General features: G+C 45.7%; 1 protein-coding gene and 1 long non-coding RNA gene across 6 annotated transcripts in view; one reads left to right on the top strand and one right to left on the bottom strand.

Annotated features, from left to right (window-relative positions):
- Positions 1-2,792: 2,792 nt before the first annotated feature.
- Positions 2,793-18,802, bottom strand: part of PCSK6 (proprotein convertase subtilisin/kexin type 6) — a 106,846-nt gene continuing 90,836 nt past the window's right edge. For all 5 annotated transcript variants that reach the window (XR_014504569.1, XM_083411940.1, XM_083411941.1 and 2 more), the window contains 4 exons: positions 12,629-12,732; positions 8,768-8,897; positions 7,072-7,184; positions 2,793-4,650 (listed from right to left, as the gene is read on the bottom strand). Coding sequence is in view for 4 of the 5 variants with exons in the window: in XM_083411940.1 (XP_083268066.1) it covers positions 4,553-4,650; positions 7,072-7,184; positions 8,768-8,897; positions 12,629-12,732 (445 nt within the window). In the remaining variant the exon portion in view is untranslated. The remainder of the gene's footprint in view (positions 4,651-7,071; positions 7,185-8,767; positions 8,898-12,628; positions 12,733-18,802) is intronic.
- LOC310663945 lies at positions 8,910-18,165 on the top strand. Its single transcript, XR_014504704.1, has 3 exons — positions 8,910-8,932; positions 11,244-11,278; positions 18,020-18,165. It is a non-coding gene; the product is annotated as an uncharacterized lncRNA (long non-coding RNA).

The raw sequence follows: 18,802 nt of genomic DNA, 5'->3' as shown, positions 1-18,802 counted from the left end.
ATTGCAGCTGTGTTCGGCACCGGGAGTTGCTCGTGCATTAAATGCGGTGTCTATTAACTTCTTTGCCCCTGTGGTATTTGCTGAGAGTGTGCTGGCATTTCTACCACCGCTCCTGTTTGCGGAGATTGGGAGACGGAAGTTCTGGACATGCTGATGACAGGATAGGACATTATTATAATTACAGCTCTGGGTCAGGGAGGAAATGAATGTGTAAATCACAGGCCCCCACATTCACTCTCCTCTGCTGCTGGGTTTTTGTGACCCTGAGAGAGAAAAAAGCATGCTTCCTTGTGGTTACCAAGGACCCCTGCTTGTACCACAGTTAGCAAGGGACAAGCTAGTTGTTTTTTTTAAGGGTGCTGAGAGTTGTTAGGAGGCCCCGGTACCCTCCACAGACCTATAATTTCCAGAGTTCCCTATGAAGACAGATGGACTCTAGGAGAGGAATAAGGGTTTCTGAACAACTCTCTGCAACCTTAGGAAACTAAAATGTTTCTGTAACTAAAAAGAAATAAAAATAGTTGTATCTACAGTGGTACCTCGGGTTACATACGCTTCAGGTTACAGACTCCGCTAACCCAGAAACAGTACCTTGGGTTAAGAACTTTGCTTCAGGATGAGAACAGAAATCGCCTGGCGGTGGCGCAGCAGCAGCGGGAGGTCCCATTAGCTAAAGTGGTGCTTCAGGTTATGAACAGTTTCAGGTTAAGAACAGACCTTCAGAACAAATTAAGTACTTAACCCGAGGTACCACTGTTCTTTCCTGCTATTGAACTTAATGCAAATTGAGCAGCCACCCTTCCCTTCAGTTTAAACACAGGCATACTTCTGAAACAATCCTTTCTCTTCGTCAGCAGGTCAAGCCTCCCTCACAGTTGTCAAACGAGCACAAACCGCGCACACACCATTTTTGTAATTCCAAGCAGGGCGCCAGATTTTCCAAGGTCCACCATAAATGGCTGATGGGCTGCATTTTTGCCCTGTGGATTATGAAGCGCGCAGGCCAGATGTCAGGGTTTCTCTTCGGGATTTATTTTTATTTATCAGCCGTGCTTACACTTTGAAGAGCTTTGAGTAGCTTCCATATGGTTCCCACATGGTCTCCTGTCCAAGCAGCTGACAAGTAGAAGTTACTTTGGGGCTAGCAGATGGCCCAGGAGCACCTGGTGATACAGGCCTGTCCATAGTCACCAAAGTTACTGTATTTACTCGAATGTAATGCCAAATTATGTCGCGAAAAATAGGGTGTGCATTAGATTCAATGGCGCATTAGATTTGTGTAAATACAGTAAGTGGCTGCAGGCCCGATCAGTATTATGGATTGCAACTAGGAGGCCTATATACATATAGGGCTTTCTTTCAGCTGGAACTCAGTTCCAGAATCTCGGAGCGGGGTGCCATTGCCGTTCTGAGAACAAGGGAGGTATTCATGATAGGTTCTTGCACCTAGTTTTGATCAAGCTGCTAATGGACCAAATACGGACACCTTCAAGTGTCCCTATTTTCCAAGGACATTCCTGGATTAACAGAAGCTGTCCCGGTTTCTGATTTGATCCCCAAATGTCCCGTTTTCCCTTAGGACGTTCCTATTTTCATCGGAGAAATGTTGGAGGGTATGAAATTAGCATTTGAACAGGAACAGTTCTGAAGGGGGAACATATATAATGCACATGTGTCACCTGCTATCCACATAGGTAAAGGTAAAGGGACCCCTGACCATTAGGTCCAGTCGTGACCGACTCTGGGGTTGCCGCGCTCATTTTGATTTATTGGCCAAGGGAGCCCGTGTTTGTCCGCAGACAGCTTCTGGGTCATGTGGCCAACATGACTAAGCCGCTTCTGGCGAACCAGAGCAGCGCACGGAAATGGCGTTTACCTTCCTGCCGGAGCAGTACCTATTTATCTACTTGCACTTTGACGTGCTTTCGAACTGCTAGGTTGGCAGGAGCTGGGACCAAGCAACAGGAGCTCACACCGTTGCGGGGATTCGAACCGCCGACCTTCTGATCAGCAAGTCCTAGGCTCTATGGTTAACCCACAGCGCCACCCACGTCCTATCCACATACTGCCCACCAATACTTGAAACACAGCAGCTACCCCAGCTTATAGGACCTCAGAAGAGGTATTTTCTCCTGACTGAGAAATAAGAGCATCAGGACAAAAGCCCATCTAGTCCGGGATTCTGGGCAGCAGTCAACGTTGTACTAAAATGGTCCACAAGAGCAAGCATTTCTTCTTGCCAGATGGATTGATTTTACTTTTCCCCACACATGCTGTTCTGGGGGGTTCTCCTTAACTCCTGGGGGCGAACAATGGGAGGAGAGAAGGGAAGCCTCATTGTGCTAGTGGAAGTCACTGCACGGGCTTCAGCTGGGAGGGCCAGTTAGTTGAATCTGGCGCACTGTTCCATGGCCCACCAGTTGCCCATAAGTATCTTCTGAAATTCCTACATTAGAAATAATCAACAATATTTTTAAGACCAGCTGCCCTGTTAGAGCAAGCATAGGGACCCTGTGACCCTCCGGATTACGATGGACTCCAAAATCCATCAACCTCAACCAGCATGGCCATGGATTATGGGAGTCGTAATCCAACATCTGTAGAGCCACAGATTCCCCATCCCTAAATTAGAAGCACCTTGAATCATGCTGTGGGTCATTAGCTCACTCACTGGGAATAATCTACAAGATGAATCACATCCCAATGGGTTTTTGTGTGTGCATCTCATCAATAAATATAGGTCGTTGATCCCCCTCCAGATGGTAATTAAAAGACTACACAGAAATAGGATATTCATAGTAAAATAAAGCAATTTACTTTGGTTGCTTTGGGGTGGGGTAAGTACAGAATAACTCATCAGGACTATAAACATTTTATTCATGGTGTGGTTGCCTTGTCAACTTCTTGCCATTGATCACATCAGAAACACTGTGTTGGCTTTCACTATTCATTCAAGCCAAGTTTGAGAGCACATGGGTCTAAAGCAGTACGGTCATGTCAGTTAATTTTAGCCAGGAAAAAAAAAGCTTAGAAAACTCACTTTGTTAAGAGCCAATTAATGTTTTACCGCCAATTTCATGGGCTGAAGGTTTAACTTATTAAAACAGCCAACAACGCGAATCAGAACAGGCATTATAAGAAAAAAAGAGAAGTGTTGTTTACATATGTCTGAAGAAGGGGAAAAGGGACATATTTGTTGAAACTTACAAAGATGTCACTGGAAGGGAAGGAGACACATAAAAAAAAAGGTCTGTCCCTGTAAAAAATAATTTAAAATTTCTGTGAATAAAGGCAATGACTGTATAAGTTATTTTTTAAAAAAATTCTGTAAGACAACATAGCCAAATATATTTAAACACAATTATATAAACACCACACAACAAACTAAAAAATATATATTATTATATGTATATATATATATTTATATGTATAGTGAATACATTCAGATGTGTTGTATAGCGCCGTTCGGTACAATTGGTTGTTTCCCTTCCCTCCTGGCTGGCTAAATAGAACGTCTCCTGGAAGGGATTGCTTACTAAAGTCACTGAGCTGTCATTAGACAGGAAAGGTTTTGTCAGCAAGTTGTGGTAGGCCAGAAAAATGAAGCCATCAATCAAAGCTGAAAAAGCTAGGAGATGCAAACATTTGGGGAGGGGAGGAGGGCAGACATAATCTTTTGTTGCGGAGAGGAAATTATTCTAGTCTGTGTCTGCAGACAAGAGATGAATTTATTCCTAGCAATTTCACAGTGAAGGCTTCAATCCTGCAGGGTGCTCATGGCTTACCGGGTTCCCGACAGTCACTTAGGAAGGATTTGGCTACTCAGAACAGCTTGCAGTAAAGGTGGACACTTGGGGCTTAGACAAAGACCGCTCTCACCTCTTCCTGCCAACTCTGGGAACGCCTCTTTGGTGACTGCCAAGTTGCAAGTTTGCTATGGCCAATTTTGCTCCTAAAAGGCAACTGGGGATTGTCCTTATTTTTCACCACAACATTGCTGGGGTGCAGTGCATCAAGCCAGGGTTGCACTGGAAGAAAACTCAATCACTGTACAGCTAAAGGGCTGTAAATTCTTCTGGGATGGGTGGGCAAGAGGTGCCCTTTTCTTCTCAAAAGTGCAGAAATAACCTTAAATCTGCCCAGTCACCCGCCTGGATACTATTTGGGAGGGTTGATTATTTTGAATGAAGCTGGGCATGTGGACTTTGGTGTCACTCTCCATTTGCAAGACATGTCCAAGAAGGATTTGTGTTCCCATCTGCATTTTTATTCATTTTTATTTTTTTTCCTTTTAAGATGCAACAAGCAAAGCAAGGGTGCTACCTAGGCTTGGGTGTTAACCAGGCGTGTGGCACTGTAAAAACCAGACTGACAGGCAATATTAAAGTGATCCGAGTTGCAAGCCGAAGCTTCAGTCAGCGCTGGGTGAAGCTTCCCAAAGTGGGGGGGGGGGGGAGGTAGGGGTAGGGGCAGACAGGGAGGAGAAGGGAGACTTTGTCCTAGGGAACTGGCACAACAGGGCCTCCAGAGGGCGGATATTAAAATCTTCAGCTCAGCCAGCCAAGAGGCACGTCCGACAGCAAAACTGTATAAATGGCTTGCGCTCACAGAGTTTGTTGGATTTCACCATCTCGCAGAAGACCTCATCAGCTGGGAGAGCATACATACATTTGGAAAGAGGGAGGAGAGGGGGAAAGAAATTGGATTAGCATTTTAGCCAAACAACGTAGGACTGGAAAAAGCACAGCAAGAACTATTCTGCTACACGAGAGATAACGGAAAAAAGCAGCTCATCCATCTGTTGGAGAGTTTCGAGATGGGGAGAGCCATGTGCATTTCATGAGCATAGCTCTTACACATACGTAGACTTCAGAATGGAAATATTTATCTAATCCTTCTACCTACCATATTTATATCCCAACCTTTACCTCCGTGAGCTCAAAGTGGCGTACATAGTTCTCCCCCATCTCTGTTAACTCCTCACAATGATCCTGTGAGGTGGGTTAAACCGAGAGGCGGTGACTGGCCATGGCAGGGTGGGAATGTGAACCCTGGCCTCCCAGGTCCCAGCCTGACACTCTAACCACTACACAACACTCTTCTGCTCAAGTACTGCACAGATGCACCAACACAGTTGAGTCGTACAAGGGGATGAGCAAGAATGGAAAAGAAAGTGATAAAATGGCCTCACACGGCATTAGGATAATTTGGAAAAACTGAAGGATGGTGGGGATGAGTTATTGCAGCTCTGAACCCTGGCTGTCCATTGTGCCCACACCACAAAGGAAGACGCCATATACGGAGTCAAACTGCTGGATCCACTTAGTTCAGTATTGTCTATAATAATAATAATAATAATAATAATTTATTATTTATACCTCACCCATCTGGCTGGGTTTCCCCAGCCACTCTGGGTAGCCATCCAACAAAATATTAAAAACACGATAAAAGATCAAACATTGAAAACTTCCCTAAACAGGGCTGCCTTCAGATGTCTTTTTAAGTCCTTTACCTCTGATGGGAAGGCGTTCCACAGGGTGGGCACCACTACCGAGAAGGCCCTTTGCCTGGTTCCCTGTCCCTTCGCTGGGAGGGAACCAGCAGAAGACCCTTGGAGGAGGACCTCAGTGTCCATGCTGAGCGCTGGGGGTGGAGACGCTCTTTCAGGTATACTGGACTGAGGCCATTTAGGGCTTTAAAGCTCAGCACCAACACTTTGAACTGTACTCGGAAATGTACTGGGAGCCAATGTAGGTCTTTCATTATGTGGTCCTGGCTGACTGGCAGCAGTTGTCCAGGGTTTCTGGCAGGGGGCACCCCCAGCCCTACCCAGCTTTGCCGCTGGAACTGGAACAAATGTAACTCCACATAAAAGGTGAGTGACGTCAAATTCAGCAGTAAATAGTGGCTTTCCCTGGGGGAAAGCAGCGGAACAAATGGGAAGTGTGGATGAACCCTGAGGTGCGTAAGGAAAGCTTGGTCAATCTGTCCCTTTTTAGGGATATCTCCCGATATTCTCATTGAAACAGCTGACAAAGGGTGCAATGACGGACAGGCTGAATTTAAGAAAGAGATATAAAAATGTTTTTCAGCAGCATCATGTATAGACTTGGAATATGCCAATTTCTCCCATCCTTCAGCAGTCGATTCTTAAAACAGCTCCATGCAAATTCTGTGCCAGGAGAAATTACAGGAATTTTTTTTCTTTCTTACCTTACCTGCACGTTTTCAGGTCACTGATTCTTCTCTACCGCCTGCTGCCCCAAAGTTAAATTTCAGTAAAGTTCATTATATATTCCATAAATATGAAATCTCAACCTCAAAAGTAATTAAAATTGCCGCAAGTTCCTGATGCAAGAAGGGAGTGAAGAATGAGCAACATCTGGCCGAAGACAAGGATGAGATTCTAGGGAATGTAGGTATGCAGAACTAGTAATGATTCAATCGAAATGTTAGCTCCTAAAGTCCCATCACATTTCTTCCCTAGATGCCCTCCAATTTGATACTAAAATCTAGTTCCATTTGAGCTGCACGGGGTCCCCCCCCCTTTGCTCCCCAGCTGCATCATCTTTCAACTGCTGTGATGGAACCAAGCAAAGGGGGACAGAGGCTGTATTAACAGTATAATTTAAAGCACATGATCTACCCCAAAGAATCCTGGGAACTGTAGTTGGTTAGTGGTGCTGGGAATTTTTGCTCTGTGGGGAGTAAACTACAGTTCTCAGGATACTTTGGGGGAAGCCATGTGCTTTAAATGCATGGTGTGGATGCAGCCGTATCAGTGGCTAATCAGGTGTGTATTATATTGCCTATGTGGGTACTTGGGCAGAGCCACACCAAACATTTACAGTGCACGCAATGCACATTTAAGGCACGTGACTTAGCCCCAAGGGATCCTGGGAGGTCTCGTTTCCCCCTCACAGCAATACAATTCCCAGCACACACTTTTTAACCAAAAACGCTTCTAGGATTATTTGGAGGAAGTCATGTGCTTCAAGTGTGCATTGGATGTGCTTTAAATGTATGGTTCAGATCTGCCCATCTTTAATAAATGTCCATGCGAATACATACCATTGTGGCATCTGTCACTAGCAATGCACGAGCCACTAAGCAAGCTAAAGCCTTCTTTACACCGGAGACATTTTCTTCCCGAGCTGTCACAACTTGAACAGTTATCTTCACATCTGAGGAAGAGATGAAAAAGGCAACTCTTCCTAGTAGCTCGTTGCGTGCCCATAATCCAAACTAAGGCATGGAACCCACAGCCCTCCAGGTTTTGAGGGACTACAACTCCCATCATCCCCAACAACTGACCATGTTGGCTGGGACTGAGGAAGCTGGAGTCCAGCCAACATGCAGATGTTTCCCATCCGTGGCACAGATGGAAGGAGGGTAGACATACCTGACCACTAGCTTGTCCCATAGCCCTACCCAAACTCTGTTCCTATACAGAGAATTTGAGGTCTCCCACCCAGACAGTTGCTGTCCCTGCATTGTATCCAGCGCAAGAGCCATGCCAACCCACCAGGACAGTTCTGTGTAGTCCAGAACTCCTTACCCTGATCTTGGGACTCCTTAACCATGGACCACTGCTTCTAGCTTGGCTAGTCTAGTCTTTCCTAGTATAGCTCAGTCAGTAAAGCTCAAGACTCTTAGAACACGGTGTCATGGGTTCGAGCCCCACGTTGAGCAAAGGATTCCTGCATGGCAGGGGGTGGGAATATATGACCCTCATAATCCCTCCCACCTCTACAATTCTTTAATTCTATGCCTGAGGGCCGTGGCTGCCATGACTACCTGTTGCTGAGCCTGTATGTCTCCTCTGCTTCAATAGATATCTCTCTTCCTTACTCTCAAGGAAGAGCCTCCATTGCCATGGTCTGGGAGGGAGCTAAGACACCTTTCTGGAGATGTGGGGGTTTGAACTTGTGACTCTTTATGCGTAACATATGCTCAGTATCTGAGCCTGGTTCCGGGAGAGAAGGGGAGGCGTGTGAGGGGTCTTGGCTAAATGCCATTTAATAAGAATTCACCTCCCAGTTCTTTCCTTGTTGTGGAAAGAGATGTTGCAGGAGGTTAAAAGAGGACAATATCAACTTGGCATACATGTGGTAGACTAAGAGGTATAAATTTGATTCTGACAATTATCTCCTCCTTAAATCTGACCACAACAGAGCTGCTTTGAGTCAATAGTAATAGTAATAATAATAATAATAATAATAATAATAATAATAATAATAATTTTTATTTATACCCCGTCCTCCCCAGCCAAGGCTGGGCTCAGGGCGGCTAACAAGCTAACAAGAAGAGAGATCCTTGTTTGTATTATGCCAAAGCAGAGTGCTTGGCGAGGGTTAATGCTTGCTCCCACGCTACTTTCACAAAAGGATACAAGGACATAAGTGGAATCTGCTGGATCAGGCCAATGGCCCACCTCTCACACAGTGGCCAACCAAATGCCTGTGGGAAACCTGAAAGCAGGATCCAAGCACAAGAGTACTTTCCCTTCCTCCTGTTTCCGGCAAATGGTACTCAGAAGCATTACTGCCTCCAACAACCATGGAGGCAGAGCAAAGCCATCATGGCTTGAGCCACTGATAGCCTTTGTCCCCCATCCATTTGTCCAATGCTCTTTTAAAGCCAACCAAGTTGATAGCCATTACAGCCGCCTGTGGGAGTGCACAGTTTGAAGTAGCATTTTTATCTGTCCCGAACCTTCCAACGTTCATTGTCAGAACCGGGTTGCCAAAACTGCTTGCTCTCCTACCTTCTGCAGACCTTGTGGGGGAGCCCACGCAACTCCTCGGGGTAAAAGCCTTCGCCGCATGTTGGGACGCACCTCCACTCGTGCAGGTGCGAGTTCCTGGCACACTGGATGCATTCCTCTCGGCCCGGCCCTAAGGAGCATGGGGAAAACAAGCACACCACTTTGGTAAGAGAAACACTGTACCGGGTGCAAACTGGGGGATAATGGAGGCGAGGAATCTGCTTGTTGCTCTACTCCTAAGGGAGAAGAAATGAGTTGCTAGAGCGCTTAAGATTCTCATCATTTTGCCTTTGTTAATGTGCAACAGGACGACAGTTCTTGGATACCAGTGTGAATGAATCACTTTTGATTTTCTATGGCTTAGAAGAATGGAGAATCTGGTGTGATTCATGCTGGTGGCCAAGGACTATCATCCAAGGCAAAGTGCTCGGGGTCTTTTGAAAAGAGTAAACGTAAACGGAGGAGGAATTCATATGAATTTCTGTGAGATTACAATACAATGGAAGTACAAGTTGCTATCATTGTGAGGTTTGTGTGTGGTTTTTTAAAAAAATTAATGTGACACTAACAAGACAGCAGGAGGAATCTGCCTTGGTTTCCTTCCAGCAGGAAGATAAACATGAGCCAGAGAAGCTTAATCTCTCCAAGGACACCCTAATGCAAAAAATCTACAGCTTACATACCAGCTAGCTACTGCTAGGGCGTCTTTTGCCATTTCATGCAAGCAGAAATTTGGATTCCTCAGATTTGTTCTTTAAGAAAAGGATGTTCCTAGCCCTTGTAGAGCTTAGTTTGAACACGAGCAGGCAATTAATCTGCAAACGTCTTGAAGCACTCAAGGAGCCAAGCTTCTGGGTCATAGAAACCTACCTGCTCCTTCAGAATTTAAGGGAGTACAGTCCACTTGGCAATTCCACTCCTAAGCTGTTTGTCACTCTTTTAACTGCTAATTCTGAGCTTATCAATAGAAAGAGACAGGGACAGGGCAACAGCCTAACTGAATCGTGGTCAATAGCCACCTTCAGTTTACCACACAAGTTCAGGCTGTGTGTTATTCAAGTCTTATTTCATCTCTATCATCATATCTCACCATATATATAATGAACCTCTCATTCTTTAAAGAGCTCAGGATGTCGCACACATGGTTCTTCCCACCTTTCGTTTTATCCTCACAACAACCTTGTGAGGTAGGTTAGGCTGAGAGATGGCTGAAGGAAGCTCGCTGAGAGTTTCATGGCTGAGTGAGAGCTTGAAATTGGGTCTCTCCAGTACTGCTCCTTCCCTGTAGTCACTATACCACAACTGGCTCTCTAACACAGAGCTTTCTAACCACCTGCTGTTTACAAACTGTTCCCCACACTCATAAAGGGGGGCGGGGAGGAAGAAAGCAGAAGGTTAATGATAAAGACGTGCTGATTGAATCAACTGCACCACAAATCCTTGAACTTCGCAAATTTTGAGAATTGCACTTGAGCATTCTGTCTGGAGACCAACAGCCATTTCGGATATATAAGTTGAAGAGGCTTGATTACAACATGTGGCCGATGGCAGAGTCCCGCGTGGCTGGTGGCGGTGCAGGAGAAAGCATTTTACAGGCAGGGACAGACTGACTCGTTCCGAGTACATTTCGTGGAAAAAGCACAAGTCTCTCTCAATTGCGATTTGGCTACAGACCAGGCCATTAAAGGGGCAGCTGCAAAGACAAAATGTTTCTGGCAAGGAACAAATGACTTGGGGGACTCCAAATTGTAGGACTCGGGTAGCAATGCCGCTCAGGCCATAAAAAGAGTATATATGAACATACCCGTGAAGCTGAGCTTTGCGCTCCCTCAAAGCTGGCATGTATGCGGTTGGCAATCTGGGATCGGACAAAGGAGGTTTATGGTCTGTGGTGGTAGCATCCCAGCATGAAATGCTGACATGTCCTTTCTGGGGGGCGCAAAACTACAACTCTCAATATCACTGACCATTGACAGTGTTGTCTGGAGCTGATGGGAGTTGTAGTCAAAAACATTTGGAGGGGAAGGCTGGAACAGGGAACCTGAGCAGCAGAGTGCACCCAGTGCTCCACAAATTTGCACCTGAAACTCAACAATTGTGATACAGCTCAGAATTCTGCTATTCAAACGCATGACAATTTGCTTTAAGTTCACGCAAGCCCTTGGGCATACATAAAGTAGCTCTTTGGATCGTGGCCATACGCTCTGGAAAGGGGAGATTGCCCAGCTTTCAATAGAAAAAAAAAAAAAGGATTTCAGCACATGCTTTGTGTTCACTCTGAGTTTTGTAGATTTTCTTTGTTTTTTTAAAAAGTGCATTTGCTCTTGAATTATTACTGGTCTGGGGCAGAACAAGCTGGAAACCGAAGCAAATTCTCAGTGGGACACCACACAAGCTTCCCATGCAAACGTACAGATTTTGAAGCACTGACACTTTTATGTACTCAAAAAGCTCTCTTGTGCTGTGCTTCTTACAGGCTTTTCATATGGCTCCCTTTGAGTCCCATGAAAGGTAAGGCTTCTATCTTTAAAGCAGAAGGAATACAAACAACAATACTCCAATCACATATATATATTTTAAAGTCTTCTTGAAACACATCCAGAATATGTGATGGAGTAGAAAGGAGGCTGTCTGTCTCAGGCACTCATGTCATTAGTAAAATATAAATGAACTTTTTTAGCTTTGTTCAAGTAATGTTACATTGAACGCACCTTTTGATTTACAAACTGCACAACAAAGAGTAGGTTCTGGTGGGCCCTCGGGCAGCACAACCCTCCCCCTTGTTCCCCAGTGAGTCTACATTCACACTGCAACAGGTGCAGGGGGCTCTTGTCAGTGGCCCCTCTGCCCAGCCATGCCCACGTGTGATGCTGGCCCTGGCAGAGCAAAATCCAGTTGGATTGTGGAAATTTTCCATGGTTTAAATATGAAGAGTTGGCTGTTTTTCCTTGTGAGCTGCAAACTAGAAGGTGTGTGAAGAGGGCCTAGGACTCTTGGGGGTTGTACCCAATCCTAGTTTTACTCAAGAGTATATCCAGTGAAATTAATGGACATGATTAACTTAGGTTCATTATTTTCAGTCAATCTACTTTGAGTAGATCTTAGCAGGATGCAATCCTTAGAAATAAGAATCTGAAGGCAGACTTGACTTAAAACAGATACAGAGCTCAATGCTCCAATTCCTTGCTTGCAAACGGCCACAGGCAGGCACCTATTTTCCCAATCAGAAACCCTGTTGGCTTTTCAGTCTAAAACAGCCTCCCGCAACCTCTCTGGTCCTCTCTGGATGTTTTGGTCTACAACCACAGCCAACACAAAAAATTCTGAGTGACAGCTTGACGTGCTCCAACTGGCCCAATGTATTAGGGACAGCTCCTTCCTACATATGCACTAGAGCAGCCTCCCCTCAACTTGGTGCCCTTTCAAATGTTTTGTACTACAACTCCCATCAGCCCTAGCTAGCTTCCTGGTCCATAGCAAACCATACATTTGCCATTACATTTAATCAGCTATGGTTTGTGCCTGCACTCCAAACAAGAAATGGAAGCCAAGGGACTGGTTGCCCATGACCCAGGGAGTCAGAAAAAGCATGGGCCTACAGGCTGGCTCATGGTAAAACCAAACCATGGTTTCGGGTCATATGTGAATTGGCCCAAGCAGAGAAGAAGTCAAGGACCAATCAGGACAATACTCCTTCGTTGGTGGAGCCGCACACCCAGTAGCTTTCATTTCTGCAACTCCTGCAGGCTGGCTTTGTTCTTCTCTGCAGTGAAGGACATGCAAAGCTTGCAACAATTCAGATCAACAAGCTGATGTTTCCCACGTACTACCTGCCTCTTGTAACAACTTCACACAACATACCCACGCATGTCCGGCAGTTTGACTGGCATCCCTCACATCGTACTGGCTCCTTGATCAGGTACATGCCCGGCCTGCATCCTGTAACGCAGCTATTGTCTACAAGGCTGTGGAGGAAAGCAGTGGAGGTCATCATCAATGTCATTTCAATCTCGTGGATGACTGGCACGTTAGGAGTGCCCAAGGGGAGTTACAAAAATTTAAGAGTGCAAAACACAATGTAAAATAAAAGACAATGCATTGCAACAAAGGCCATACAATAATAACACATAAAACAGCTCAATAAAACAGCAGCAAAATGTACAATCAATAGACAGCAAAATCACTGTCTGGGAGAAGAGAGAAGTTTTTACCTGGTGCTGAAAGGATGCTAATGATGATAACAGGCAGACCTCATTGGGGAAAGCATTCCAAAGCAGGGTCGCCACAGAAAAGGCCCTGTCCCTTAAAGGGTGCACCTAAAGGAGGGTCCCAGATAAAAACCAAGGGGTCTGGGAGGGTCCACACTAGCACTGAAGCCTAGAAATATGCACACACTCCCTGCATCCTGTTCTCACCGTGGCCAATCAGATGCCCACAAGCAGGACCTGAGTGAAACAGCAACTCTCCCTGGCTGTAATACTCAGGAACTGGTATTCAAAGGCAGACTGCCTCTGGCAGGCGACAATTGCTTTTTTTCTGCAGGAACCGGTACAACTTCTATCCTATTAAGGTTCGAGTCTCTGGACATCTCTCTATCTGCTATTGCAATATTACCTCTTCTGCCCAGCCTACCCAACTCAAAGCAATAAAGATTTTATTTTTAAAGTGCAATTATGGGTAGGGAGTGGGTGGGCACAAAAATGGCCAGCTGGCTGCTCTGAAGAGCATTGCTGACAGTGTCTTTAGAGGCAGCTGAAACAGAGCTAGCAGCACAACAGAAATTAATTTCCTTTTTGGGGAGCAGAGGAACTACTGCCTTTAAAAAAAAAGCTTTCAAACTTAGAGGAATGGGCAATGTTTTTTCATATCCGTATCTGGGCAGTCAAGCCTGACTCTCTGAAGATCTTCATCATGAACAACCCACAGAAACTTTAGTAATAAATGGTTCCTAGCTTCTGGCTGCCTTTTTGTAATTTCTCCAGCAGTGACCCTTTCTTACGTAAGAGGTTGCTGTGCCTTGATGTGATTGGGGCTGAAATGTTAGAAAGGTCCCTTGAATAACTTTTAAACCATCCAAGGTCATCTAACCTAGCAGACCATGGAATTTCATCCAACCATTCATTAGTGGAGCTACTAACATCCAGCTGAGGTCAACTGTTCCTTTGGCAAAGCCACTGAGTACAGATGAAGGAAAGCTATAGAATTGTTCATGCAATCACCCATGGAGAAATGGAGGCAAGGAAACAGAATAGGATCACGGCCAAAAGGTCCATCCTGCAACATCTACCTATCTATCCAAAACCGAACAACAAGCTCTGCTTATATATCTGCAGCATATGAAGATCTGGTAGTGCTGCCTGGGGCATGGCCAGCAGACTCAGTCTCACTTATCCTCTCCCCACAAAATGTGATCATTTCTACACAGATGAAGTCATGAACAATCCTGGGGTGATGGAAAATTGCTCCTGAACCAACGGATGTGTCCTAATGTTCTTTGGCAGTGTTTGGTTGGCTAAGAGCTGAGCTACATGATGCGTTAGCCATACAGATGTCGGAGAATTCCAACCGAAACAGGAGTGGAAATTTCAAATGTTTGCTCCTCGTTGTGTTATATGTAGGTTGGTCCTTCATCACGTGCAAAGGCCTGCTTATTTTCTCTATGCCGTTGTGTAGCATGCAACCATTTCTGCAGTGCTGCTTGCACTTTTGCCAGGTGCCACAGTCCATATACCAGCCTTCGCCAACTTGGTGGCCTCCAGATGTTTTGGACCAACTCCCATCAGCCTGACCAGCACAAACTCATTGACCAATACTCATTAAGACTCTTGCACCTCTCTATGCACTCATATATCTGTGCAGATGATGAATTGCGTGAGAAACGCCCCCTTCTTGATTACTTTTAGCAGCTATGATCTCATCAAGGCTGTGTAGTTGTCTCAAGACTTTAACATGCTCCAATGGCACAAGCTAGGAGTCAGGTATCCCTGAAAGATACCCAAAGGCAAACACTGCAATTCAGTAGTAGAACATTTGATTTGCATGTAGAAGGTCCAGAGTTCAATCCTGGGCATCTCTGGGTAGAGCTGGGATAAAACTCCCTCCCTTGAGAACCACTGCCAGTCAGTGTAGACCAAGCATAGGCAAACTCGGCCCTCCAGATGTTTTGGGACTACAATTCCCATCATCCCTAGCTAACAGAACCAGTGGTCAGGGATGGTGGGAATTGTAGTCCCAAAACATCTGGAGGGCCGAGTTTGCCTATGCCTGGTGTAGACAGTACTGAGTTATATGAATGCCACACACTTTCTGTCAATGCATGAAGGGAAAGTGGGGTTATACTAATTAGCCCCACTCTTGGTGGTCACACATACAGCTGAGTGGGGATCCCATCTGTCTCCAGTCTCACACAACATCCACTACATGAAGAGCTTTCGTCCTTGGTCTAAGCCAGGTGTGGGAAACCTTTGGCTCTCTAGATATTGCAAAACCACAACTCCCATCATCTCTGCCCACTGTCCACGCTTGCTGGGGCTGCTGGGAGCTGTAGTTCAGTAACCGTTGAAGGGTCAAAAAGCACCCCACACCTGGTCTTAAGTTTTTCATCACACCACCCTGCCATTTAAAAATAAAGTGATGTTTCTGAGGCAAAAAGGCCCAAACTCTACAGAATGATCAAGTTCAAGACCAGGCCATCATTACTTTACAGAGATATGGCGACAGGTTCCTCAAGTCCATCTGCACTTCCTCGGTGAGCCTGATTTACAGCTGAACCATCCCTGTAAACATCTCTTGGTTTCACCCTGGGAGATTTTTCTTTTTTTAATAAGCAGAGACAGAAAAGTTGCTGGCAAAATGCTCTTCAAGGTGACAAGCCATGATTTTGGGGGAGCATCTTAAGGAAGTTAGCGGACAATAAAAAGATACTTTTCCCCCTTTCGTAGGAAGTAGATAATCTTTGGAGGCAACTTGCAATTTTCCACTTTAGCCAAAGTGCCGTTATTGAAGCAGTCACTTCAGACCAATTACTGCCCTATAAATGAATCAGGCAAGGAGGCCTTGGGCTCTGCAGTGAAGCAACACAGACGTGCAGCTGCTTGAGGTGGCCTTGGGGCTCCCGCTTGAACAAATTGTTCAGATAAAGCTTCTGGTGTTTGACATTTTAAGTTCCGCTTCTTTCCCGGGGGGAAACCTATCAGTGGGACCCATCTTCCTAAATACACTCCGAGTCGCCATGTATCATTTTCCTCATGAAGGCTAGATGGAACTTTATTACTGAAGAAGGCAAGGGAGAAGAAAACCAAATGGGGATTATAAAGAAACTAATCTTTCAATAGAGATTCCATTTTGAGGGAGGTATTGCCATGAGTCCTGTGAAGTTGTCTTGGACGAGGGGCTCAGGATGACCCTGGGGAGGGGTCCTGGCAGAATGGGGAGGGTGGAATCGGGACCCCAAGACATGCCTGAGTCTGGAGAAGAGGTCAGTAGTCTGGGGAAAGGAGAGCTGGGACTAGGGGAAGGTCCAAGCAAGTTGGCAGAGGAGTGTTTTTCTCCTGTGGGGCTGGACAGCCCTAATCAAATGCATCCTACTGAGGAGCTATCCTTGGCACCCCCTCCTGTCTGTGAGGGGCTTCCCTCAGAGGAGGAGATACCTGAGAGCCAACTCCAAGGACACAGAGACAAGGATAAGCCCAACCCACTCAAAGGAGTGTCTGTCTGCTTGCCCAGTCCTTGGACTGGGCCGCTTGCTGTGATAAGTTCTATGCCTGCCCACTCTTCAAAAAGGCGGGCTGTCTGTGTCACTCATTGGATCAACGTCTTAACTTGTTGTACTTAGCCATGAATCTATAGCTCTTATTTATTTGCTGCAGCTGGCAACTTCTTTGTCCTGGATCTTCCAATATTCAGTTTCGTTGGCTGTTCCCAGTGAGTTCTAGTATTTTGAGATGGGAAGGAAGACTTTTCTCTTTTCTACTTTCTCTACACCATACATAATATTATACAGTATCATCTTACTTGCGTTTTCTCTAAACTAAAAAGCCTCAAACTAGATGTCCTGCTTCCCAATAGCACTTAGGTTTAAACCAGTGATTCCCAAACCTGGGTCTCCAGAGGTTTTGGGACTACAATTCCCATCATCCCTGACCACTGGTATTGCTAGCTAGGGATGATGGGAGTTGTAGTCCAAAACAGATGGAGACCCAAGTTTGGGAAACACTGGTTTAAACCAAGGTTGCACAGCTGATTGCTAGACTTCTCCTACATCACCTTTAACAAATTAAAATACGTTCTAGGATCATGCTATTTATATTGTAGAAACAAGGTGGATTTTTTTTGGGGGGGGGGTGAAGGGGAGAATGTTTGCAGCTCAATCAGTTAGCCAAGACTAATCAAGGAAAGTTTCTCAAATCATTTCTGAAAGATCCTCATTCAGGACTCGTGCTTACCTCTGCTTGTCTCATGCTTAGAAAGCACGGGGCTGGGTGGTTTTCCATTCACTCTGCTGCTTTCCCCAGGAAAACCTCCTCTTTAGCAGTGAATCGGAGCAAACGTCAGTCTGTAGAAAACCTAACTGACATTTGCTCTGATTCAGCGCTAAAGAGTGGATTTGAAGTGGTGGGACCATCAGAAGTCAGGGTGAGCCCTCTGTTCTCTTAAGCAGACAGTTTCAGCACAGAGCAAAAACTATAGGGTGAATCTTCATGCTCAGTAAGGTATATTAGACACACCTTCATTAGAAGTGTCCAGATCAAGACCAGTCCATGTTAAGTAAACACAGCTTGCTTGGAATAATAACTCGTACAGTATGCAACACACACAGCCTGACTTAGGCAGGTCTGAAGGAGGCACCAGGCAGAAAAATGTGTGTTTTATAAAGTTCAACATAAACATATTTATTTGCTTTCCCTCTGCCCTCCCTCTCCTGAAAGATGCTTGCACCCTCTCCTTTTACAAACCCATCTACTGCAGGAAATCTGAATTTAAGATGCAGGTAAGCACATGGTTGCCAGTTCCTTTCTGGGCCTAACACAGGGTGCTCATGTTAGTGTTTAAAGTCCTAAATGACACAGGCCCCAAATAGCTGAAAGTCTGCCTCCTTCACTACAGACCTTCCCTGTGGAGCGGTCCTCTTGACAGTTCCACCTCCCTCAGAAACTTGGAGTGGGAGTGGCCTGGGAGAGAGCATTCTCTGCGGCAGCCCGAGTTGGGGAATTCCCTCCCGACAGATGCGTGCCTGACACTTTCACCTTGCAGCTTGCAGCTGATGCTGAAGATGCACCCCTTTATCCTGACCTTTGACACCTGAGATGTGTGCTTTCAAGACTTACTCGATTCCTGTTTTAACTGTTTTAAATTTTAAATTGTTGTACCCACCCTTGGACCTGCTGGTGAAAGGTCGGTAATACATTTAGTAAGGTAAAGGTAAAGGGACCCCTGACCATTAGGTCCAGTCGTGACCGACTGTGGGGTTGCGGCGCTCATCTCGCTTTATTGGCTAAGGAAGCCAGCGTACAGCTTCCGGGTCATGTGGCCAGCATGACTAAGCCGCTTCTGGTGAACCAGAGCAGTGCACGGAAACGCCGTTTACCTTCCCACTGGAGCGGTACCTATTTATCTACTTGCACTTTGAGGTGCTTTTGAACTGCTAGGTTGGCAGGAGCAGGGAACGAACAACGGGAGCTCACCCCGTTGCGGGGATTCGAACCGCCGACCTTCTGATCGGCAAGTCCTAGGCTCTGTGGTTTAACCCACAGCGCCACCAGTGTCCTTTAGTAATAAAGTAATAAAAACAATGCCGCTGGTATACCAGGAAAAGGAGGGCTGCAACTCTATAATAAGGAGATTCCCCATGTCCCAGTTCCATCTGAACTGAGGCTGGGCAGGGGTGGGTGAGTACATTTAGGCATAATTTATAAGACATGAATACATCACATGTATAGAGCACTTGAGGAGGCTGTTCCAAGCACTTCACATATGTTAGCTTGCTGTAATGCTTACAGACACCAGCCTGTAGTTACACCCACACCATCCATTTAA

The sequence above is a fragment of the Podarcis tiliguerta genome, assembly GCF_965153285.1.
Source record: "Podarcis tiliguerta genome assembly, chromosome: 14".
NCBI lineage: Eukaryota > Metazoa > Chordata > Lepidosauria > Squamata > Lacertidae > Podarcis > Podarcis tiliguerta.
The sequence above is the reverse complement of the archived record's forward strand: the minus strand, read 5'-3'. Positions and strand labels throughout refer to the sequence as shown.